General features: G+C 36.4%; 1 protein-coding gene across 1 annotated transcript; it reads left to right on the forward strand.

The window, feature by feature from the left end:
* The first annotated feature begins 1,681 nt into the window (after positions 1-1,681).
* On the forward strand, positions 1,682-24,665 carry LOC128025356 (GDNF family receptor alpha-1-like). The gene is made up of 9 exons (XM_052611628.1): positions 1,682-1,890; positions 2,265-2,573; positions 2,771-2,854; positions 17,306-17,657; positions 17,887-17,996; positions 18,661-18,795; positions 20,776-20,975; positions 22,943-22,987; positions 23,424-24,665. Exons 1-9 carry the CDS (start codon positions 1,830-1,832, stop codon positions 23,568-23,570), a joined length of 1,443 nt encoding a protein of 480 aa, XP_052467588.1. The 5' UTR covers positions 1,682-1,829; the 3' UTR covers positions 23,571-24,665.
* The last annotated feature ends 1,224 nt before the right edge of the window (positions 24,666-25,889 follow it).

Consider the following 25,889-nt stretch of genomic DNA (forward strand, 5'->3'; position numbering starts at 1 on the left):
GTATTGATTTTGTATTGAGTTTCTAATCAAGATCAGTATGCATGTGCAATCTTAGTCTGTCTGGTTTATCACGTCAAGTAATTGCTAGCCAATGATTTTGGTTTTGTGTAATTAATTCTTCATGTTTTTGCAAATTTCATTTGAGAGAGGAAATCGATCTTTGTTTGATTTCAGTGGAATGAAGCTTGTTAACAAGCGAAGAGCAATCGAGATACATTATACACAAAGGAAACATGATTGGATTAACATTTATGGATCAATCAGAGAAGTAAAAATAAAATATTAGACGAAATTAGGCTAATACAGTCACAAGGGGATGAAGAAACAATGGCAACATGGCAAATGTAAGTTATGTATTTGTTTTACTTGTTTATTGAGTTATTAAAATATTTAATATTATTTCGTTGTTTAGTCAATTTTGAGACATTTTATATATTGAAAAAATATATGATAATTTTTTTAATTTATTCTAAATGCAGCTGTTAACAGTGTAATTGTATTCATGCATATCCTTCTACTGCATTGATTTGAAAGGGCAGCTGTCATACTATTCTTCAGTAAACAGGTGGCGCTCGTGCTCTTAATGCCTCCATACAACCCAGTATGAAATAAAAACGTCTTAAGAGGTTTTTTGATCACACGATAAGCTTAAATGTCATTGCTTCATTATGAACTGTATATTGACGTCATACGTGCTCTCAAGTGGACAAAAACTGAGACTGTTAAAAAGGCTGATGGTGCTCTTGAAAATGTTTATTCTTTTACACACAATTATGTATAGGCTATGTTTTAACAGCATTTGTAGACAGCATTTGAGTATCTGCAAAACTTAGATTGCAAGTTAAGCCTGGTTAGAGTGCACTAAACAGACGAGTTCACCTGAAGTGAATTAAAGCATCCGCGACTTAATTATTGTCTGTAGCCTATCCGTGTTTACAGTAACCATAAATATTATTCATCACCTTATTATAGATTTATTTATTTATATATATATATATATATATATATATATATATATATATATATATATATATATATATATATATATATATATATATAATTTATAATCTCACAAAAATGTTTAATATTTTGTTCACAACGTCCAGAAACTAGAAAAAAATTGTCCGCGAGACGAACCTCAACTTTAAGTGCTAATGGGAAAGAAAAAAACTCGACATTGAATAATTAGCACAATATGTCAGATATAAATCGCAAAGTGGATTCCATTTATGCTTGGACAGTCTTTGGATAATTCTTATTAAGTAAAGTGCTTAATAGAGCCTAATCAGCGAATATTAACTGTCCACCTGAGCCAAAAGAACCGACCTTCTCCAGAGATCCGTGCACATGCGCAGTAGCTTCACACATAGTGCGCGCACTTGGACCTTACACATATTGTCGGAAAACTGAACAAGCAACAGCACACTTTGGCAGTTGATGTGGACTGACATGCACCCTGAATAATTTTGTAATGTTAATTTACGTTCATAGCCTACATTTTTTTAAGACAACCTGTTGTTTTGAACGATTGCTGAAGATAACAAAGAGGATATCAAAAGGTTGAATATAACGCATGTTATATGTCGTGATATTAGTATTTTTATCAAAATATCGTAACTCTCAATATTGGTTTTTTTTTTTTTTTTTTTTTTTTTTTGCTCTGTTTTCGTGGGGTGTGTCCGTCAGAGCAGCACTGAGCGCTTGTTGGAGTCTGTCCGGATGTGTATGATGTCTGATCACTTGTTCCTCACCAGTGCGCAGCTGGCGCCCAATGGATTTATTGTGGAAATTGTTCTATATCGTGTTTAACCAGTTTCTCGGCTCTCTGAATGAATCATAATAAAGCGACGATGATATTCGCAACTTTTTGGATAATGTTGCCTGTTCTTGGTAAGTTGAGATGCATGTGTTCCAGTAGCTATTTGTTTGCGCGTTACATTTGTATGAACTAGCCTAAATATGCAATTCAGCATGCTTACATTTTTTTATAATTATGATGATTGTTCATATTATTTTATTTCTTAATTCTAATTATTGATTTATACATTGTATATGTAGCAGGAATTACTATGACATAAAAAAAACATTATTTAGTGTTTTGTCTTTTATCATATAAGTTGTCTCTTTTTGTTTGAATCACTAAAGTAACAAGGTATGTGCTATCACCTGAACAATGAACATTAGAAAATCGTGGTAATGATGTGCCAGGCAATTTCGCCCTTCTGTCTTATTTGCATGTGTAATTTTGTCTTTTCCCTGCACAGATTTAATGCACTTCTCAAAGGCAGATGCGATCACACAGTCTCGGTCTATTCGACTGGACTGCGTTAGGGCTCATGAACAGTGTTTGGCGAAGTACGGCTGCAGCACTAAGTACCGAACCATGAGACAGTGTGTGGCCGGGAGAGCCGGGAACTTCAGCATGCTGGCGGAACCCGAGGCGCAGGACGAGTGCAGGAGCGCCATAGAGTCCATGAAGCAAAGTCCTCTGTACGACTGCAAGTGTAGGAGAGGAATGAAGAAAGAGAAGAACTGTCTGCGCATCTTCTGGAGTATATACCAAAGTTTACAGGGTGAGCAGATCCAGGATGAACATGATCCAATATGAGAAATGATCATGCCTTGTAGACCACTTTTGGAAATGCATTCAGAGCTTTTATAACCTAAAAAAAAAAAAGTTCAAAAGTGCTGGTTCTAAGAATGATACATGTAACAGTATGGGTTTTTGCAAATGTACAGTTTCTTACTGGTACTGGTGTTTATCTTCCAGCCAATGACTTGCTAGAGGACTCGCCATACGAGCCAGTCAACAGCCGTTTGTCTGATATTTTTCGTCTGGCTCCAATAATATCAGGTAAGTCTTATGATAATATATATCCACCTTACACTTATCTATCAGTTCATACTGAGCACAAATCATTTAAAAGCTTTTTTCTGTCTGTATGCTTAATGTGCTTACTATATATTGATATGTCTCAGGTTTATGTGTATGTTCTTGTTATTTGCTCATTTGGTTATATGGATAAAAAGTGTCTGTAGAATGAATGAATTTAAATTTAAATATCTGGTGGCTTATGAATGACCCGCCTGCATCATTTATGAAAGCTTTGTAATGGAGTTTTGAGTGAACAGGTTTCAATGATGTCCTTGGAAAAGTGTCAATGCCTAATGCATTCCTGTAGAGGACTAACAGAACAGGTGCTGCTTGATGCAGACGGTTTAGCCATGTCCTGTAGATGGCGCTGTTCCTCCCCTGTTCAGCTATAGTGAGGTCTGCTGGCGTGGAAGATAACACTGACTGAAGCTCTCAATCTGAGCTGTGCTTGACTGTAGAAGTTCTGCAGTAAATCTCCATGGTGACAGACAGTAGCTCTGTAACCTAGTGAGTTGCCTCACTGCCAGCTGTCTACACGGACAGCATTCTAAACTTCATGGAAACTCATAAGTGACCAATTTAGAACACTCTACGTAGATAGTACCTCCTTGCAGTACACAAATACCACTCCACACTCAACTAGCAATTGATTTCAGTGATTTGACATCATGTTGCCAATCTAATAACAAAATATAAGCATAAGATGCACCGCACAAACAACTCTTCAAATGAAAAAGCATTTACATAGACATTCTTTTCAGTTTTGTATATGTACATACACACACAAATATAAACGAATTGCAGTGCATTGTGAAAAATCTGCCTGAAACAAGGTATTTTAAAAGCTCAGAAACCATCATATTTAAGGTGCTTACCTTTTTTAACAGCTTGTGATGAAGCTCACTAGAGTTTGGCATAGAAAAAGTGTCTGTGGTTGTGTTTGCATTGGGTTTGGATTAAATATGAATATACTGTTGGTCCTTAAGGAACATGTGGGCATTACATGTGAGACAGCCTCCCCTTACGTTCCCTCTCGGTCCACTTCAAATCAATAAAGCACAGCTTCTGAGATTGCAGCCTTGTTCTTTCCTGAAGCGTTAATCAATACGGTTAAAGTATTGTAAAGAAAAAAGAAAAAGAAAAAATGAAATATACCAGTTTAAACAGCTGTTAATTCTTTAATCAGTAGTCTGGTACTATTTGAGCATTTCCACAAAATGAACATCAGAGGCTTGCTTTTGTTTTGCTGTGCATCTGTGCATGTGTGTCAATTGCGTATGTGTATCTAACAGCAAGTGTTGTACATCACCAGGAAGAGAGAGACATTCATTCTAATTTATTTTCATATTTGGACACAACGCAAGTGAATATTAATCTCACAGCAAGCCTCTTTATTTATTTTTCATATGTCTAAAGCAAAAAATAGTGGGAAGGGGTGCAACGGTTTTGGCATGTCCCAGCAACCCCTAGTAATAATTCACAGCTGGGCTATACAGGAGTGAGCAGGATGTTTATGGCCGCTGCCAGAGCAGCTTCAATAAAAACTGATTTGGTTGAGAGAGCCAGAGCCGCTGTGCCAGTCCTCTACATAACCCATAATCCGTTCTTGAGGTGGTGCATTGTCCAGATTAAGCAACGGCAGAAAATCCTCTATATCTAAATGATGAACTGCATCAACAAAAACTAGCAGCAAACCAATTGTTTAACACAATAGTTTAGAGAGAGAGAGAGAGAGAGAGAGAGAGAGATAGGAAGTAACTTGAGCAGTGCTTAATATGCCCTAAAATCTTTGGTTGGTTAGTGTTCATTGTGTGTCCTGTCCATTAAGTGCTTTTATATTTACTGTCATGAACCACTGAATCAGCCCACACACAGGACCCCAATAATAACTGACCCTAATCTGTTACTCTCAGTGAGACATCTCTATGCAACACTTTGTGTGGGTGTTTTCAGGCTGTTCACAGCAGAAATGGATACTCAAGTCTGAGGCTCGTTCTCACAGTGCCAACAAGCACCAAATTCCAACGGTCGTTAGGTATTGTTGGATCAATGTATTAACCCTGACAGTGGTTATCGGGCTGAGTGAGCATGACAGTTATGTTTACAGGCTATAAATACATGTATAGCAGATTATCTTCAGAGTGTTAGAAATGTTGGGGCAATGTGAGCCAGCCTTTAGTTACAATTAAACTGTCCCTCAGACTTGACATAGAAAAAGTGACTTGACTCAGATAGAGACATTAACACTTTAGATCCTTGTCTTTTCCTTCTTAATGATGACTCTTCGGTAACCCTGAATTTAAAACCAAAAACATATATTCTTCTCAGGGTTTACAGCTGCTAAGAAAACTTAGTAGTTCTTGGTTTCCTCCTAATTTCCTTTCAAAACAGCAATGGCTGTCCTTTTTCATTTAGATATTGTTTGTTTGGAGCGATCCACCAGAGCAAAAATTCAAACTATTCTGCACTGGAACCAAATACACAATGTCTGATCTCCATTATTAAACCTCAAGTGATGTGAAGGTATAGGCTAGGAGAGGTTACTAAGATGTCATCTAAGGTATGGGACGGTAGCTTCTTTTGTTTGTTTGATTTGTTTTACCTTTACCTTTCTTTTTATTACTCTTTTTTTCATGTATGTGTTTCTGTATTCTGTTTTTCTTGGAAAGTGATTATATTTTCATTTAGTCGTGTACAGTGGCTAATGTTTTTATTCAAAGTGACTTACAAATGGGAAACATCACAAGCAATTTGTGATAAGTGTGGTTTATAGTTTTTTAAATATTATTATGCTGTGAGATTAATAAAATAACAGTATATATCTATATATTTTTTTAGTTTAGTTTAGTTTATCAACTAAAAATGATGAACTATAGGCTATTGACAAAATTTTTACTTGACAAAAATTGTTTTAGAACAGTAGCCATTTATACTGTGATATATACAATTATATGCATAGATAAAACTATGGCTGTCAAAACAGAAAAGTAACTGTGATTCATTTCTGGCCATTCTTTAGAAAGCTTAATGATTAAATTCTTTCTTTGCAACATACGTTTTGCAGTATGTTTGTACAAGAAAATACTATTTCAGACTTAAAATGTAATGTTTAATTTGATGTATTTCTATGTAGCTGCTAATGAAATTTACTAGCATGAAAATATGTTTCTATGCCAAATTTGTTTATTATGACTTTTTTTACTTTTGACGAACTTCCCAGTTTGATATACCCATGCTTTAGGAGACATTTTAATCCAAAAGTGCCTTACAAATAAAAAACATTAAAATACTTTTCTAATAACTAGAATAGTTTTCAATAGAAAAGTTTCATCTTGTGACAAACGAGATGACTTAGTGAGAGACTTGAGAGTTGACTTAGACTCTATGGCAGAGACCTGCACAAGATTGTCAGCGCTGAATATCCTTGAGGGAAACATGAACCCTAGCAAAGAGACAAAAACATAGTCAACAGAGTATCAGCTTTCTCGTACTCTTTTCATAGTCCTAACAGAAATGCCTGCTCATCTAATTGTAGCTTTCCTGGGCTCTAATGCAAAAACGCCAGTGTTTCAGTAAATGTGTTCAGGTTACACTTCCTGTCAGAAACATAACTGAGATCAATATGAATGGCCGCATTAAATGGCTAATAATTGCTGAGCAAGACAGTTTACCCTCCAACTTAGCATTTTAAGCTTTAACAAACGTAAAATTCTCCATGAAGATGCATCATGAGGTAATGGAAATCAAAACGGATCGAATAATCACACACGTTTTGCGTCATGTTTATAAGAAGCTGGGTTATGGACTTGATGCCTCAGTTAAATGGGTATTGTTGGAACTGCAGAATCTTTGTCCAGGATGCATCTGTATGCAATCTGCTGTACAGGCACTTTCTGTTTTATTTGATGGCACAACCACCAGCTCTACATAGCTTTTGTGGGTTTGGGGCTTTAGTAACAGATCCCCTTTGAGCTATGGGATCATGAGAAAAAGGGAGGGGCAAAGATCTGCCATATGAAAGAGCAAAGGCATGACCTGTTTAATGAAAAGGTAGCCAAAAGGGTCGGGAACTGAATTGTACAATGGTTGCCAGTAGGCAGGCAACTCAGTGTAGGTTATAAAGCTTATTAGGTTTTCCACAGTTAAAGGGATTTTTTACTCAAAAATGAACTGTCATGATTTACTCACCTGAATGTCATTCCAAATCCGTATGACCTTCTTTCTGTATGAGGAAAATTGTTTTCGTGGATTTAACGAAACAAGTTCTGAAACAACATGAGTAAATGATGACAGAATTGTCATTTTTTGGTGAACTTTATGTACACTAGGTTTTTATAGGTCTAAAACATTAATGGTAATACTGTAGATCATATGGCACTTTCTTCGTCTTTCAGTGCTATGGCAAAAGAAACATTTATTATGCCATTAATCATGAGATATTTAGACCAAATTACCACTGGGATATATTCGGCTAGCAGTGTTTGAATTAAAATGGTCCTTTCCATAAATCAATTAAGAAGTGGTCATGAGAGACAAAGAATGATCATACTGTCACTGTAGAGCGAGAGTTGTGCCACCTGATCAGTGAGGAGCTGAAGCAATGAAGACAAAGAGAACAGCAGCCATTGCTGGATTAATAAATAGTTGAACTGCATGGAAAATGAAAGGGATAGCTCACCCAAAAATGAAATGTTATTCCGAACCAGCGTGGACTTTACTTCTGCGGAACATTTTGTGAAACATATCTAATTATGTCTGGAACCTACTTGTATGGAAAAAAAAGTTAAAACATTCTTCAAAATAACTTTTGTGTTCCACAGAAAAAAGAAAGTCATTTTTGGGTCAAATAAATGTGTGGAACCAAAGATCATAATGAAGGCTGGAAAATCAAATGTTTTGTTATCAGCCACTCCTATCAGTTTAGAAGGATGAATGAAGTTCCTTGCCTTGTTAATTGATTTTCTCATGTCCCAACTTTGGTCTGCAAGCTTGTCAATAATAGAGAGATCACAAAAAGCTATAAATCATTCAAAAATAGTTGCCATTTAAAATGTGTTGTAAAATAAAGAATGAAAAATAATTATTTGGATCTCAAGAAACATTGCTGTTATTTTATTATTAGCAAAGTTGCGCTGCTTAAAATTGTTATGAAAACTGTGAAAACCCCATGATTCTTAAAGGATCATGATTATTTCTTTTGCTAATATTTATGACGAAATGCAAACACCTTTAATGTCATTTGAGATTAATATAATGCATCATTGCTGAATAAAATGCATTATAAAAAAAATATATATATATATTTTACTGACCTCAAACTTTTGAGTGTTTGTGTGTGTGTGTGTGTGTGTGGGTGTGTGTGGGTGTGTTTGTGTGTAATTGCTGCTATACTGTCCTAAAAAAGTACAAATGTACAGTATCTTTGGTTTAGGTCACCTCATATTTCATCATTCAAGTCAGACAGACTTGAAATAAAGTACACATCCCTGTTTCTGATGGCCTTCTGATGCAGTGCACTGCGGTCTCACAGGAAGGAGAGATGGAGATACAATGGTGTCCATTTTCTCTCACATGCAGAGCTAAAGTTGCCCCAGCCATCTGAATTATTCCCACCTTTGGGTTAGTCCAGAATGTAGTAATAAGTCCCATGTGGCCCTGTCTACTAAGAGAACTGAAATGCATTGAGAGCTGAGAGTCCACGTCTTCTCATGCATGAAGGTCTGTTTACTTTCATGAGTTGCATAAATTTGGTTGTATTCGGTCACACCGCTCATCCAGAGAAATCGTTTGACTGAATGTGAAACAGACAGAGAGTCTATTGAAAGAAGTAATGGGGTAGTTATAAAGGAATCTGATGGATACTAAATTAAAATCCTTTTCAATGTTATTACATATATTTTTAAAAAACGCCTTTATTGTCTGGCTAATTTATTTCTGGATGTGTTTTACTTACTGTCCATAATTTCAGTGTCTCCATAAAGACAGTAAATCCTGTCATTGTTTTAAACATTCAGCGTGATAAAATTCATATGCGTAATTGCCATAATCTGTTTTAAGAAAATCAATTCAAACCTTCAGTGTGTATTGGCATGAATCACAAAAAGCCTAGAAGAGAGGAAGAGGTTATAAATGTGAAAAATGGCCCTGTCAGCAGTTATTGTTTGGAAGTGCAATTTGATTTCCAATCTCATTTCACATCATTGACATGGATGCCAGAGCAGTACGGTTCATGAATCCCAACCAACTGCCACACAGCCTGAAGAAGGAAAACCGTTTCATTTTTGTATAGAACTAGACTGTTTTCCACATTAGATAAAGCTCTGCTATGAGAGGAGCATGTAAATATCGAGAAACACACAAATCCCCTTCATCTCACACTATAAAAAATATGTTGGCTAGGAGGCAAAAATGGCATTTAAAGCTTGTGCATGCTGTTTTATGTACAGCTCAAGCATTGGTAATTACAAATGCCTGGATGCTTGATTACAAATCATTCAGCATCAATAACTCTGTCAAGTGTGACAAAAAAGGAGGAAAATTCATAGAAAGAAGCCTAAAATTCAAAACACACTGGAGCAACATAAAAGAACTGCATTAAAAAGGAGAGAAAAAAATTGTTTGATTCAAGAATTTTTTATATTTATTCCAATTCCAGGGTTCCAGAATTGATTCAAAGAGCTTATTCCTGACCAAATTTCTTGATTCTTCAAAAAGGAAGAATCACACCGAATGCATTTTTCCATTGCTTTTTACTTTTCCATTGGCTTTCTATATGTAAACTTATTAGACAGATGTATTTCACTATTGTGCTTGCATATTTTGCAATGGCTCGTGCAAGACATGCCATTCTAAAAACATGGTTCTCAAGTTAAAAGAAGTTTAGCTTTTACATAGACATACATTGCATTACATATTAAAAAAAGATTTTTTTTACTCCATACCAATGCCTGTGTCTTATGTTTATCAAAGCAAAAATGGTTTCTGTGTAAACGGCCACTAACAGTGCAATATAAAGTACTATAAATAAAATACATTTACATAAAATAAATAAACCTATTCTTAGCAAGCATTCAGTCAAATCAGTCTTGAGTAGGAACTTTAATATTGAATACAATTATAATACATTAAAACTGTTCTTATGATTATTTATGAGATGATAAAACATATTATAAGTTTTTTTATAACGCATTATTCATTGATTATAATGCCTTATATAGTGTATTATAAATGCGGGGTTCAAGTGTTACCGAAAATCCTTTATTTAAATCTGTATTTAAAATTAGTGTAGTTTACTTTATAGTGTTTCAGTCATGAACAGTTGTTGAACAAATACTTATAATACACCAAATTAAGCCATCAATGGTGTAATAATTTAACTTAAAGAGTCAACCAATTAATTGGTGAATGAACCTAAATCTCTTTTTGGTTAATAGAATTAAAAGAATAGAATTTAAATTATTCAAAATCCCAGTCACAGTTCTTCTGTAATATGTAGAAGTTTAAGCAAGGTAACAAATGCAACGGACTTTCAATTCTCAATCAATCAAAGAAATACGTTTGTTTTCAAATCCACACTCACTATTCCCCCCTAAAAAACAATTTAGTTTTCTATTGAGCCAATCAGTCCTTTGTTGCATTAATGTATGAAAAGACATGATCTGAATCATAAGTTCTGAAAGGTGACGTGCTGAGAGGTCATGATTCATAAAGCTGTATCTGTATATCATTGAGCTTGTCATAACAAAAGGTTAGCGTTATTAACTTCACATCATTAAACAGGTCAAAAGCAATGTGCTGTATATTACAGCACAACTGTTCATATTTTCACATCAAATGCTGTAGATATCTGATGCAGTATCTGTAAACGACACTGCTGCCTATGTTTTTTTTTTTTTTACTGATCATAAAGTGCTTGCACTGCAGTACTGTGTGAGCTTGCGTGACCGTAGCATTTCAGGTCACCTAAAGTCACGTCTGTCATCACTGAGATTAAGGACATTCAATGACACACACACACACACACACACACACACACACACAGAAAGGCTCAAACACCTGCACACAGCAGAAGAGTATAGACTGAATAGCCTGAGATTGTATTGGCTGTCAAACATATATAATACAAATCTTTTGGAGTGGATTTTGGAGAGAAGCCTAGCGAGAGAAAGAGGAAATCCTTTATTCTAATAGGCTGAGTTGATAGTTCTATGCTGTCAGTCCCTATAAAAACTGGTCCCCCGCTGTGGATGTGTGCTTCAATGTTTGTGATGTATGAAGCCTATAGTTACCATTTCCTGAGTCCAATATTGTGGGAATGTGAATGGGAGGGGGAGGTTGCTCTCTTTTAAGACCGTGCCTGCATTCATCAGTGGATTTATCACATATTATACCTGCGGCTCACTATAGCTTCTTTTCTCCTTAGCCATTCAAGTTCTTTTACAGGAAAAACATCTATGTTCATGTCCAAACAAGTCTGATTTGGAGCACACTTGAGTGTTACTGTGCTGCTTTTGACTATGTTGTAATGTTTGTCAGTGGACAAAGAGAGGATGAATGCAGGATCTAAAATTAATTTACCTCCCAACAACAGACGACTTGAGAATTTATTTTACAAGACTTGAAATTATACATTGTCAAGGATGTTTTATAACAGATAAGTTATTTTTTAAACTAAAAATAGCATAAAATACCAGTCATAATGACCAGAAATACTTAATAATAATAAGAATAATAAGAATAATAAAATATGTTGCATCATCCTCATTATTTTAATTATTAATATTATTGTAAAATATTTTTCTCCCTGTAGTATTTCGTTTTTTTTTTCTTTGATTTGACTCTCTCACATTAAAATAAAAATGACTTGCCATTTTTACTACTACTACTTTATCAAACTAATGTCGTCCGTATGACAGTGGTATTATTCAGTGATTTTTCACTTGCATGTGCATAACAGCACATGCCTTTTTCACTTTAAGCATCCTAGATAATCCTGTGAAGATAAAAATTGTTACAGGACATGATAGTTGCAACAGCTGTATGTGTCTTTGACTGGAAAATCTCACATCTGTCAAGGTCAGATGATCATTTTTTGAATTCAGGTTAAATCATGTCTGGCAAACTGACCAGTATCTCCATATTATTTAACTGCCGAAGGCAATCTGATGCATTTGGCACTCAGAGAATGTTCATTTTACACCCCTCATGCATCATTCTTTCATTCTCAATTTATTAACGGCTCAGTCTTGGCTCTGTTTCTCACAGATTAATAAATAGTGGCTTGTATGTTTTACTGCTAATGTATGTAAATTGAAGGCAGAGCCCCAGAGGGAAAATACTTGGCAGTTGTTGATGGTAAAACATCAAATACCAGTTTTATGTCTTATTAGACATTGATTTTTCTTCTGGATTGAAAGCCATCAACACTGTACACTTTATTAATTCCACTCATGAGATTTTACGTGGTTTAATTGCCTGGCGGTTGGACATGCACAGCCACACACACACACACATATATTCCCTAGTCATAATTTACTCTCTTAGCACACAGTCTCAGGCTTTAAAAGCTTTCCGTCTCTCACTTTCAAAACACACATACAGTAGTCAAACATCCAGCAGTCATGTGACTCCCTCCATTGTCACTATCACAATAGCAGCTCCCCAGTAGGGTAAATCTCCAAGACGTTGCTGGAATTTCACTGCACCTCTGAAGTATCAAATACACCACTGGACCCCTAAATCCCTCCAGCTCTGGTAATTATTTGTGGTCATATTAATATGCCAGCGCGGTCGGGAACTGGCTAAAGTGTCCATTACATCAGCCTATTAGGGGTCAGCAGCTCACAATCTCAAGTGTAAACTACCCTTTAGATAACCAGGTCACCATACAATGATTTTAAACGTTAACAAAACCATTTCAACATGAATACAAATTTTGCTACTACAACAGCAAAAAAAAAAAAAAAAAAAAAAAAAAATTTCAACTCGTCAGTCGTTTGATCGATGGCTGAAACTGCCGGTCTTTCTGAGTAGAGCTGCATCAGTTCCAGATGGATCTGCTCTGTAAACATACACGAATCAGTGTGTTCATTTATTTATTTTGGGTACAAGACACTCATCAATAAATCAATTGACTCCACATCCACTGGATATTTTCAAATATCAACTGGACTAGGTAAAGTGGCAACCAGTGGCAGAAATGACTTCAGAGGGCCATTAAACGTCCCTGGACAGCAGTTTAAGCGGATAGTCATTTACACAAAGCTCACAGTGTTGTTTAACTAGAAGTTTTCTCTTTATTAAAAAGCCCAGAGATGGTAAGACAGGGTTCATCTTGTAACAAACTCTGGTCCAATCAGTTCATAAGATTAATTTCTAAAAAGAAAAACCATATACACCAAATTACCCAAAGATACATTTAATTGCTCTTTCATAGCCCAGGAGGCACAGTTTTCAGTTCATGTTTCATTTAAGTATTAAATTAAGTGTCTCGTTATTAAGTATCTTGTAAAATAAAGAAACAAATGAGGTGAGCTGTTGACATACATTAGGAATAAAGCACAAAAAAAATTAGATTTGATCATTTAGTCTTGGAATAACTCTTAATGAGAAATGCTGTAGTAAAATAGCTAACTTCTGATTGCGAATTTTAGTATTTAGCAAAAGGTGAACAGTTAGAAAACTAAAACAAACAATAGAGACAGTGACAAAATAAGTTAGGAAGGATGGAAGGAAGCAAAAATAAACAAATAAAGCCAGGAAGGAAGGATGGATTGAAGAAAGGAAGAAAAAAAAAATGAGAAAAGAGAAGGAAGTTAGGAAGAAAGGAAAAAAGAATAAGAAGGGAAAAAATAAGTACATGAAAAAAAGAGAATGGATGCAGGAAAACCAAAAGAATATATGACAGAAGGATGAAAGGAATGAAAAAAAAAAAGAATTAGGAGAGAAAAATGAAAATTAAAGTTGGGTGAATAAAAAGGAAGACAGATCTAAAATGTAAGACTAGGGCGAGAATGTGAAGATGGGAGAGATGGGCAGAAAGAGACAGCGGCAGACACGGAGGAAGAGAGAGCGGGAGATCAATTATGGAGGTCGAGTCCTCGTATGATTTGATTTGATACAGTGGCATGTGTTTTATTGGATTGGAACAGTTGGAGGAAAGCTGTGAGATTATTAAGCATCCGCCAGAAAAGCTCCAGGTCTCTGCCATCAGCACTTTCTGTGTCTACAGCATCTCTCAGGCCACTTAAGGAAGCGACTGAAGAGCTCACTTATTATGCCTGCGCCCCAAAGAGCAATAAACAACAGAGCGCTCCGCTGCCTGAGCATGAGGCCACATCCACATCAACACACACAGGCACTGTTGCTTGTTATTTCACGTCACACTGGAGTTCTCTGAAGAGCACATGGCAAGACACAAGAGACAATGGTGGATGTAAGCTGAGGTCATTATTAACAAAATCACAGCACTAATAAAAAAAGAAATAGTTCACCTAAAAATAAACATGTACTGAGAATTTACTCATCTCCAGACCATCCAAGATGAGTTTGACTCTTCATCATAGCAAATTTGGAGATCTTTAGCACTGTATCACTTGCTCAATAATGGATTCTCTGCAGTGAATGGGTGCCACTAGAATGAGAATTCAGACTGATAAAAACTTCACAATAATCCACAATCAGTTAACGTATTGTGATGTGAAAAGCTGTGAGTTTGTAAGAAACAAATTCATCATAAAGGCATTTTAACTTCAATCTGTTCCTTCCAGTTAAAATATGAGTCCTCTGTTTATAATATATTTATAATTTTCAGTGAAAAAGTCATCTAAATCAGGAGAGAAGACCAGAAGTGATGGTTTAAAGTTAAAATTATATTTTGTTTCTTACAAACATGCACCTTTTCACTTTGGAAGATGTTTATTTATGGACTGGACTCTTGTAGATTATGAAGACGTTTTAATCAGGTGTCATAATCTGACGGCACCCATTCACTGCAGAGGATCCATTGTGAGCAAGTGATGTATTGCTACATTTCTCCAAATTTGTTCTGATCTGTTCCTTTAAACAAGAATATCAAATCAAATGGCGTCTGCTACCTAGTACTACTGCTAATAATAATTAATATGCCCTGTGCTGTAAAGTGGCCATGAGTTGTTTTAATGAGGTGCAATAATAAATTAATATTGCTTTATGTTTATAAATGCAGTTCAGGATCAGTGTATCACAAGGAGATATGGGTTCGTTTTATAGACTATGAAGCTGTCCACATGACTGCAATCTCTAATCAACATTTAAACATCCCTCCAGTAACCTTGAGCCTCATATCAATGTGCTTGTCAAACGTAAGTAATGGTTTTTGTAATAGATAATAGGTGATTAACCTCAAGGATCGAGGCCGCTTTCAAGTTTAAACATATCTAGTCATCTCATGAAAGCCCACAATAAGCACAAATTCCTCATCAAAACATATAATTGCAAAATGCAGCGTTCCATGCACATGCGAGTTGAGTTACTGAAGCGGGAAGCCGAGAGAAGATTGAGTCATCGTTAGGTAAAGTAGAATATCCTCAATTGCATGGCTCACTGCATTCTTGATTCTGATCGGTCAGTCTTTTATCATATATTTTATATTATACAAATATATATTAAATATAAATATTGCCATTCGATAGTCATAAACTTGATAGTATACTCCACATTCAGATTATCATTATGTCATCTTTTATCATTAAAGCTATTTTTGATAATGCTCAGCACAGTATTCAGTACATGCTAACGTTCTTTCTTTTTGCATGGTTCTGAAATAGTCTGAGAGTCTGTACGTTCTAATAGTAATGTGTATTAAAACCAAAAGACCGCTTAGAAAAGAGAGAGGAAAGGCAAACAGAGTTTTCAGGGTTGTGAACTTATCCATGTGAGGGAAAGCCAAACATCCACCTGAGGTTGTTTGTTCAAGAGACGCAAATGCTGTGAAGATCGAGAGGAGGGAAACAAAAGGAAAAGTGTGACAGTACAAGCAGCTGACAGAAGATCTTCAGGCAAAAGATTCAAACGTTACACAAATAAAAAAACTATTTTTAAACTGAGTTGATGTCAGTTCTTGGTGGGAAATTCATGAAAAGTGCTGGAAATTGAGTCTAGGTATGCTTGGGGCATTTTGTGTGGGATCTGTAAATAAATGAGAAAAAGTAGCGTTCAAGCAATTTTTATTTTCAGACACAATGAACTGGAAATATTTCCATTCTATTTATATGGAAATATAATCTAGAAATATTTAGTAATACATAAATGTTTGGAGTCCGTTTTTATTTTTTAATTAGTCAATGATACATTAAATTGTCCAAAAGTGACAGTAAAGTTTTGAAAAAAAAAAAAAAAAGTGATTTCCAAAAATTTTCTTGAGCACCATATTAAATTTATCATTTGACGCTGAAGACTGGAGTAATGGCTAATAAAAGTTCTGCTTTGCCATCAAAATAATAAATTACCATTTAAAATATATTACAACAGAAAACAGTTCATTTAAATTGGAATACTACTTCTTGCTTTACTCTGTTTTTGATCAAATAAATGCAGCCTTGGTGAGAATAACAAACTTCTTTCATAAACATTACAAAATCTTACCGAGCCAAAACTTTGAATGATAGTGTGTGTGTGTGTGGGCATGTTTTTGAGACATATCAGGACACAACTTTTTATAATGACATGGGTATGACACAGGTATTACAAGGAGAGGGTGACTTATGAGGACATTACCCATGTCCCCATTTTTCAAAACGCTTATAAATCATACAGAATGAGTTTTTTTTTGAGAAAGTAAAAATGCACAAAGTTTCCTGTTAGGGTTAGGGGCAGGGTTGGTGAAGGGCGATAGAATATACAGTTTCTACAGTATAAAAACCATTACGCCTATGGGATGTCCCCACTTTTCACAAAAACAAACGTGTGTGTGTGTGTGTAAAGTTTCCAAAACACTCTGCCATTAGCTGGTCAAACAGATACAAACTCACACCATTGGTTGAGCCACTGTTGCTGTGTGTGGAAGCTCAAACAAACATAAGTAAAACTTTGAAAGTGCAACAGAAACAAAGTGTTGACACCTTTCATTGTAATGGCTTATTTACAATTGTCTCTCCAAACCAGCTGGGACAGGAGAACGTACTGTATTTTATACACGTCATTTCCAGATATACTTGAAATTCTGTAGTTTTCCTAAATATATCAATTAGTTTGGTTACTCTCGCACAGACCACATACTGGCTGACATATGGCCTGTGAATGCCCTACGAGATGACCTCAGCCAGAGGAAGTTCACAGAGAATCCTCAAAGGTCAACAGTTGCCCCACTCTCAGCAAGTGTTCTTTGACATTTACAGCACTTGCATCAGTAAAAGAGATCCTAACTCTCCCTCTAAATGTCTTCTTGCATAGGTGAGGCGGCCTTTACGAAGGACAACAACTGCCTGAACGCCGCCAAGGCCTGCAACCTGAATGACACGTGTAAGAAGTACCGCTCCTTCTACATCAGTCCCTGCACCAGTAGAGTCTCAACCACTGAGGTGTGTAACAAGCGCAAGTGCCACAAGGCCCTGCGGCAGTTCTTCGACAAGGTGCCACCGAAGCATAGCTATGGCATGCTTTTCTGCTCCTGCCCCTCTGGGGATCACACGGCTTGCTCCGAGCGCAGACGTCAGACCATCGTGCCAGCCTGCTCCTACGAGGACAAGGAAAAACCCAACTGTCTCTCCTTACAAGCCTCCTGCAAGACCAACTACATCTGCAGGTATGATAAAAGACACCTTGTGTGATGTGTCACAAAGTAAGAAGGAAAGTGTTGGAATGCTCACTGTACTTTTCAGCTAGTTAATTATTTATCCTGTGGGGTGGATGATGTCTGAGAAGAGATGACTATAGATATAAGACTGCCGGACTGTCACATGCATGCCGAGTCGGTTTAATGAGGAGATGTGTCGTGTGGATTCTTGTTCATCCTGCTTAATTTTTTTTTTCAGATCTCGTTTAGCTGACTTCCTTACCAACTGTCAAACTGAGGCGCGCTCGATTTCTGGATGTCTAAAAGAAAACTATGCCAACTGTCTGCTGGCATATTCAGGTCTTATTGGTGAGTTAACTCAAGCCAATAAATTTGGTGTGCCATACCTTGCCAAAAAAAAAAAAAAAATAGTGGCAGTACAGTAAAATATAGGGTACTTTATACCACGGTACTGAAATTCATGAGCTATGGTTTTTGGACGTGTATCGTATCATTACCGTAGTACCGTAGAGTACCATGAATAAAAAAAGCTAATTTAGAAAATACTACTATGGTAAATGTACAGAAAAACATTGTTGAACGATGGCAAATGTCAACTTATTTTATGCATAGAAATTTCAACTGAAAAGCGTTTATTTGACATTTTAAATGCCTTTACTGTCACTTTTGATCAATTTAATGCATCGTTGCTGAATAAAAGTATGTACTTGCAAAAGGCGATATTAATTTGTTAATGCCACTTGACCTAATATTTTGTATCTAATGACTTTCACATACTTTTAAGCGTCCACTGTTTAAGCGTCACTTATGATTGTACATGGACTACAGATCTGCTTAACGTGATGTAAAAGAATGTTTTATACCCTAATGATCCCTGATGCTGTCTGATGCTAATGGCTTCTTGCTAGGTTTTGGGACACAGCAACTCTCTAGTTAGAATCTCATTTCATAAACGTCCTTGTTTTCAACATACATGACCTTTGAACTTTGCTCCTTGCCATGTGTGACACAGGTACGGTGATGACTCCGAACTACCTCCGTGCCCCTGGCATCAGTGTGTCACCTTGGTGTGACTGCAGCAACAGTGGAAACGGAAAAGCTGAGTGTGACAAGTTCACAGAGTTCTTCACCAACAACCGGTGTCTCCGTGAGTAGACTTCATTCACAGCTGCTGTTGTGCTTCTCTATATCACTGGTCACTGCGTTCTGCGCTGACAGAATTTGCCCATCACTATTGACTCTAAAGCTGAATTCTGCTCTGTTGCGTCTTTGTGATCATTCACAGTCTGCACCAGTAAATCTGATCTCTGCGATTTGTGTTGCTGTGTGATTCAGAGCAGTTTGAAGGCCGAGAGACAGAGAAATCCCTCTTAAATGGGCCAGCTGAGAGGGGGGATTGACATAAAAAGGCAATAAAGCATTACTCAGGTGTCCGTGGTCCCGGAAGAGTAGGGGAAGCGTGCATTATTTTGTCAGGGAGTTATTCGAAAACATCCATTTAGATGCACCAGATGCAGGGAGATAGACAGGGAGCAGATGAGAGGGAGGATTTGTCTACATGAGACAATGGCCTTTAGGATGACAGCCCGGATGGAATAGCAGTACCAACACAAGTCACGCCACATCCACACCTCACAACTGACAGATTCGCATCAAATGCGTTTACCTATAGAGAGAGAGAGGTGAAAGGAAATTGAAAAGACTGTCCAACAAGTAGTTCAAACAGCATGAGACAGAATCAGTTCTAAGAGAATGTTTTCTTTGCTCTTTCTTGTTTGTAATGAACATATACCATTATTTGTATATGACGGTGGGCCCATTACTGACATTATAGACAGCGGCAGGTCTATTAGAATGCATTTAGACCTAATGCGCACATCACTTATGTTGATATAAATCAGTTTTGTTTATGTTCATTTAGTAGTGATTTGTCAGGTTTTTAACTTGGTACTGAAGTACCAATAATTCTTATAAATCATGAGTGTTCATGGCATGGTCTATCCACCTTATTTTTAGAGTGGGTGCAGCCATTGGTAAATTGAATGAGTCTGGCTTTTGAATCTATATAATCTATCCAGCATTATTCTTGGAATATGCATCCGTTCTTATGAAAGCAATGCAATAATACAATAATGGAAAATGTGACTTTATTAGTCTTTAACCCTTAAGAAACAGAATGAGCTTGCATGGCTTTAAAGGAAATTCAATGCTCACTCAATAATAAGGTCAGCCTACCCTATTCTCTTTCAGTAGATGGTACTTATTAATACACATGCGGCTTATTCTTTACCCGAGTACCCATCAATAATCCTCACTTGCCCTTTAGCTTTCTGTGGCAAGAGGTAAATAACAGACTCTGAAGTCAAAAGTGCTCTTGAGAATAAAGTCATTTAAAAAAGACGGTTGAATCTTAATGGCCTCCCCTGTTTTATCAACGGAAAGACCCCAGAAACTTAGTAAGTAAGTGAAGGACTTACTGCACTTAAACACAGAGGCTAAGTGCCTCTTTATCAGAGTTCATCAGCTTTAGTACGAAGAGATGAAGAGAGAAGCTCTTAATATCAAAATAGGCCACAAATTCAATAGTGACATGTCAGTGTCAACTGTATTTTAAACCGTGTTAAATTGAGAATGCCTTTTGAAAATGAAGCTCCAGAACAGTGTTGTTATTGTTGACTAAAACTATTACAATATGTTTTTGTCAATTTATTACTTTTTTTTTTTTTTTTTTTTATGAAACTAAAATAAAATGAAAACTGAAATGTTTATATATACACACTATTTCAAAATCTGAATTAATGCTATAATAGTATAAAATTATATTAAAATACCACTGTACCAGAATGTAAATTTAGGTGGCAAACAGACTACAAAATTGTAATATACATTTCAATAATAAAAAATCTTCAAAACTAATCTTGATCTGAACTGGTCCACAGCAGTCGACATTTTGTAACTCTCTTTGGCAAAACTAAAAATTGATCCAATCTGTGTTAATTATTTTGACAATAATGAGTGTTACTTTGAGGGGAATTATGTATATACATACTATACTCAATTCTTATATACTGAATTTTGCACTACCGTGATTTAAAAAAAAAATTCTCTTTATTTCTGCATGATTCAGGCAATGCCATCCAGGCATTTGGTAATGGCACAGATGTTGGTGTGTGGCAACCCCAACCACCCATCATGTCCACTCCACCTGCCCCTTACACTCCACAGAGAGGACGGGACAGGACATCCAACGCACTGGATGACCCAGCACTCACCAATGACCTGGACAGTAACGCGGACCATCTCTACAGCTTCTGTGGAAGTCTGCAGGTACTGAAAGCATACAGCGTGTTGTATTTAAAGAAATTATTTGAAAGTTACCAGAAATAAATCTTTAATGTTGATTAGAAAAGTGCAGTGAAATGTCACCTAGACACATAATCTGTTTTATCTAATCGCTTTTAAAACCACCATATTGACTATCTCCAAAGGTGAATGACAGCTATCAGTCAGACACACACGTTGCCGTTGGACCACACAGATGGTTAAAGATGCACAGCTTACGTCAACTTTACAAACAGCCGGCAGCTTGTTTGGGTGTTTTCAGGCTTTGCTTGGCATACGGTGGCTTTCATTTTTTTAACCCTCAGAGTGAGATGAGGCTTCACTTTTGATTGATGGGTGTGGGCTGTTGCAGTGATAACACACACATAGGGCCTCTGGGTAGAAATTAGATGCATCAAACTGCCAGAGCTGTCATGTCAGAGTTAATTGGCTGGCACATTAACATGAGGAAGACCCTTAAGCAGGATATACCCACCCATTACAATCTCTCTGAGGGAGACATATCTTCACCAATCATCTGCAAATCTAACTTCAAGACAGGCACAGACGCAGCCTCTAAAACGACCGGCATACACACAGAGGAATATTCCAGGTTAAATATACTCTGTGGAGCTTAAGCCGTCGACTAAACCATAATTTGTAACTCATCTGTAGTTATAAAGAAAAAAAAGAAGAAAGGAAAATGCATGTCTATGGGGCAAGTGCAAGCTTCACCCTTAAAGGCACCATCATTTTTTGGTGTTCTCAGCTGTTTTCTTTCACCGAATTAAAACGAAATCTTTTATTTCATTAAATAAATGTATGATTTTTATTTTATTTTTAAATAGAAAATTGCTATCTTGAAAATCAACACCAAAATTATAAGAACAAATCTTCAAAGAAAACACACATGCACAAAAATAATAAAAGAATACTGAAATGATTACTGAAACAACACACCCTCAAGTCTCCGGTTGTGTGAAGCATTTATTTTATAAGATCAGAAATTAAAAAGCCAATGTGTATATAAGCATGAAAAATGCATTCATCTGGGCTTTTTTGTTTTTGACCCAATAAATTCTTCACACAATTAAATGAGTTATTAATGTTTAATATTAGTAAAACATGGTTAATGGTCTTATAAAGATCCACCTAATTTTAGCCCTAAGGATGATTGTTAATGTTTATTGAAAAACAACAACAACAAATCATATTTTAGCCCTCTGAAGTTATTTTCTTCGATAATTGACAGCATGCTACAGATAAAGCTCAACCTGTATTTCACTCGCAGATATAGCACAAAAATTAATCATATTGGAGTAATAACAATAGTATGATTTATTAGTAGACAGAGTTTCTATTGTCAGATAGACTTCCAGGATGGTTATTAATCATTCTATCCCACAATGCTTTTCGCAAAAATTAGCTCCATTCTCTCTCAATTGTGCAGCACCTTTATTATATTCCAGATTCTCTGAGGAATCACTTTATCGTTCCAACAAACCAACTGTGTGTGTGTGTGGGGGGGGGGGGGGTGTATTGTGTAGCTGGGTATTAAAATGTATTGGTGTGTCACATATTAATGCAGACACACTGGCCTCCTGCACACGTGCACACACACACACAACACATTGATCTGAGAAGAAGCAAGGCCTTAGAGAGAGCTCTTGGCCACAGCGCTGTGTATGTGTGGTGTTTGTGTGTGGGCTGTGGGGCTCATTATCATAACATTACATCTCACTCAGAAGACCTCTCTTTGAGGCCAGTACTATATTACCTACCTCTATTTACCGTGATGAATTACAGTGCTTTATTGTAACTGTGCTTGACTTAGATCGCACTGGACTCAGTTTAAAAGGTTGCTGGATGGAAATGCTTCAGTATGACAAATAACAAAACCTTGAAGAGCTTCTTGCAAATAATTGACTTTTCAGCCTGCATTTCAGCTGGCCTCTTTCTCTCTTTCTTTATAGGCTCAGAAACTGAAAAGTAATGTTACTCTGGATGTGCTTTGTGTGGTAAGAACCATACATTTCTACACACCTAGGACTTTCCATTGAATAAGAAGCTGTTCACTCAAGATGCATTCTATATATTTTGCCTATGTAGTCATGCATCAGTGGACGTTAAACGTTTCAACGTGTCTTGTTGTTGCATCCCACTGTAAAAGTAGTAAACATAGTTTTTTTTCATTACTTTTAACTCATTTAAAAAATGATAAATAATAATAATAATAAAAAATAACTTACGGGCTCCGTAAGTTCCAATTTAATTTAAGTTATACTAGATTCAACTCATTGATTCAAAAGTTTCAAAAAATTACATATTGCCTGAACTGTGACATTTTAAAGCTTTTAGGCTTAAACAACTATAAGAAACAAACAACCAGAAAACTGCATTGCCTCAACAAGATCAAAATGACTAACAATATAAAAACATGACCTTTCTCCACAGGATCCACAGCTGAATGACCCCAGTAGTTTCAATGCAATAGCTCGGAGCTCACCTAGTGCTGCCTGCTTGGTGGACCGGACTGTGCTGCTGCTGTCTCTGGTCTCAGTTCTTCAGTTTGGGCATCTCACAGCCCCACAGACATTATAGCCGCTCACCGATCAGACCCGCTGCTGAACTGCTGCTGCCGCCTCTGTACCATACAAAAATGTTGTGTTTTTGAGTTTTTCCCGCGAGTGGTTCTGTGCGCGCTGTGGTGTTTTGGTCTGATGACACTATTCTTGGTCCACTTGCTTTTCTTTGTCATGAACATATTTGAACGTCAGTGGAAGATCATCTAGGATTCCTTCCGTTGCGGAAAACATTCTGCAAACAGGTGTGGCCTGGACTCTTATATGTGGAATTTTTTTCTACCATCTCAGCGACATCTAATTGATAATACAGAGATGCATGGAGATGCAAGGACCACGTCTGACAGTGAAAGGTTGACGCAGCTTCTGCATACTAAGGTGCTGCAGATGATCATTTATTTCCTCTGAGCCGATGCCACAGGAAAGCCTGCAAACTCCAGCTTGTACTCAAACAGTGTGAAGCAGTGCACAGAATTATTTTTAAGGCTTATCATCAAAACCTGCTGCTCCAGCTCCTTATTAGGACCTACAAGCTCCATTCTGCCACAAAGTGGTTGTGACTTTTTGCAATGCTTCAACTTAGATGATATTGTAAGGGAACCATACATCAGGATAGACATGACACTTTATCACATCAAAACACAGGCAGCTTTTTTTTTTACATTTGTAAATGTCACATCTGTTTTAATTCTCTTCCTCTCCAGCGAAAAACCATCATAAGGATGAAAGCTTCGCATCGATTTGCTTATTTTGTGCCGTTTTGGTACATGCCATTCATCCTGGATATTTACTTGTAAATACCATCTTTGTTTACAATGAGCATATTATGCTTCTCAAAGTTTATTTGTAATCTAGCAAACCTTTTCAGATGGCGTATCATCTCTGTTGTGTAAAATATGACAAGTTTTAGTGATGAAATAGGTAACTATGAGGGTTGATACCACCGTTCACTATATGTCAAATGTGCTGTATGTACATTCAGTAAAAAGTTCTCTTCTGCTTATTTGAAAGAAGTGCTCTCCAAGTATCATTTTTGAATTGTTGTTGTACTGGCTAGCTGTAAAAGAAATATAAATATATAGGTACATAGAAGAAGGCTGTAAGACATGCAAGAGCAAAGATAAACGTACATTAAACAAACTAAAGAAGACTTTTAACTTATTTTTTTTTATTTCTTTTTATTTTTTTATTTGCTTCAGATACATGATAAAAAGTTTTTGATATAAAAAAACGCAGCCTTTGTGAGAAAAGCAGATTCTTTTCAAAAACATTTGGAAAAACCTGCTGACCCCAAACTGAATGGCAGTGTATATATACAGGTGCTGGTCATATAACTAGAATATCATCAAAAAGTTGATTTATTTCACTAATTCCATTCAAAAAGTGAAACTTGTATATTATATTCACTCATTACACACAGACTGATATATTTCAAATGTTTATTTCTTTTATTTTTGCACCAGCATCTGTATGTATATATCATATTTGGGTGTTTATGACATCAAATTTTAAATCCTTTGAGCTCAAAAGTATTTAACATTGATGTGAACATCAGACAGGTCTCTGGCAGACTGTGCCATTTAGTGCTAAACAAGACACACTGCCAGTCTCAGTAAATGTGTAAAGACTATAATTGAAGAGCTCTTGGATTCTCATTACCAAAATAAGAGATAAACTGAATCTACTTCTATGGGTTAGCCCCATTTTAATTAACCATGCCAGTATGTCTTTCGATTGCAAAGATAGTTACCTGTATACACTTTACAACATTAAACTTGACAGATGAACATAAAAAGCTCTTGTGGTTTAGTAAGGTCCTGTCAGTTTGACTGATGACTCAAAAGTTACTAACCAGCTTAGCAGTCGTAAAAAAAAAAAAAAAATCAAACTCAAATGTTTTTGTGACTGCAGACAGAATATGTGTTAGTAGTAACAACTTACAACTTTCTAGCAATACTGCAGTGCTGTTACATGAACAATGCTTTTACATCATTTATTAATCTTTTCTATTGTTAAAGAAATAGTTCACCAAAAATGTTAATTTGCTGAACATTTACTCACCCTCAGGCCATCCAAGATGTAGATTAGTTTGTTTCTTCATCAGAAAAGATTTGGAGAAATGTAGCATTACATCACTTGCTCACCAAAGGATACTCTGTAGTGAATGGGTGCCGTCAGAACGAGAATCCAAACAGCTGATAAAAACATCACAATAAGTTAACAACTAATCAACATGACTCCAGTTCACCAATCAACGTCTCTTGAAGTGAAAATCTAGACAATTTTAACTAAAAGTCCTCTATCTATAATCTTGCTTTCTCCAGTGAAAAAGGCTCGT

Source organism: Carassius gibelio, chromosome A12 (genome assembly GCF_023724105.1).
Source record: "Carassius gibelio isolate Cgi1373 ecotype wild population from Czech Republic chromosome A12, carGib1.2-hapl.c, whole genome shotgun sequence".
Classification (NCBI taxonomy): Eukaryota; Metazoa; Chordata; class Actinopteri; order Cypriniformes; family Cyprinidae; genus Carassius; species Carassius gibelio.

Bases quoted from the DNA above. Each gene is read 5' to 3' on its own strand.
- LOC128025356 (XM_052611628.1), top strand. From the start codon at position 1,830: ATGAATCATAATAAAGCGACGATGATATTCGCAACTTTTTGGATAATG. The intron at 2,574-2,770 runs GTGAGCAGATCC...TTTATCTTCCAG, and splicing joins TATATACCAAAGTTTACAGG to CCAATGACTTGCTAGAGGAC. The intron at 2,855-17,305 runs GTAAGTCTTATG...CTTCTTGCATAG, and splicing joins TCTGGCTCCAATAATATCAG to GTGAGGCGGCCTTTACGAAG.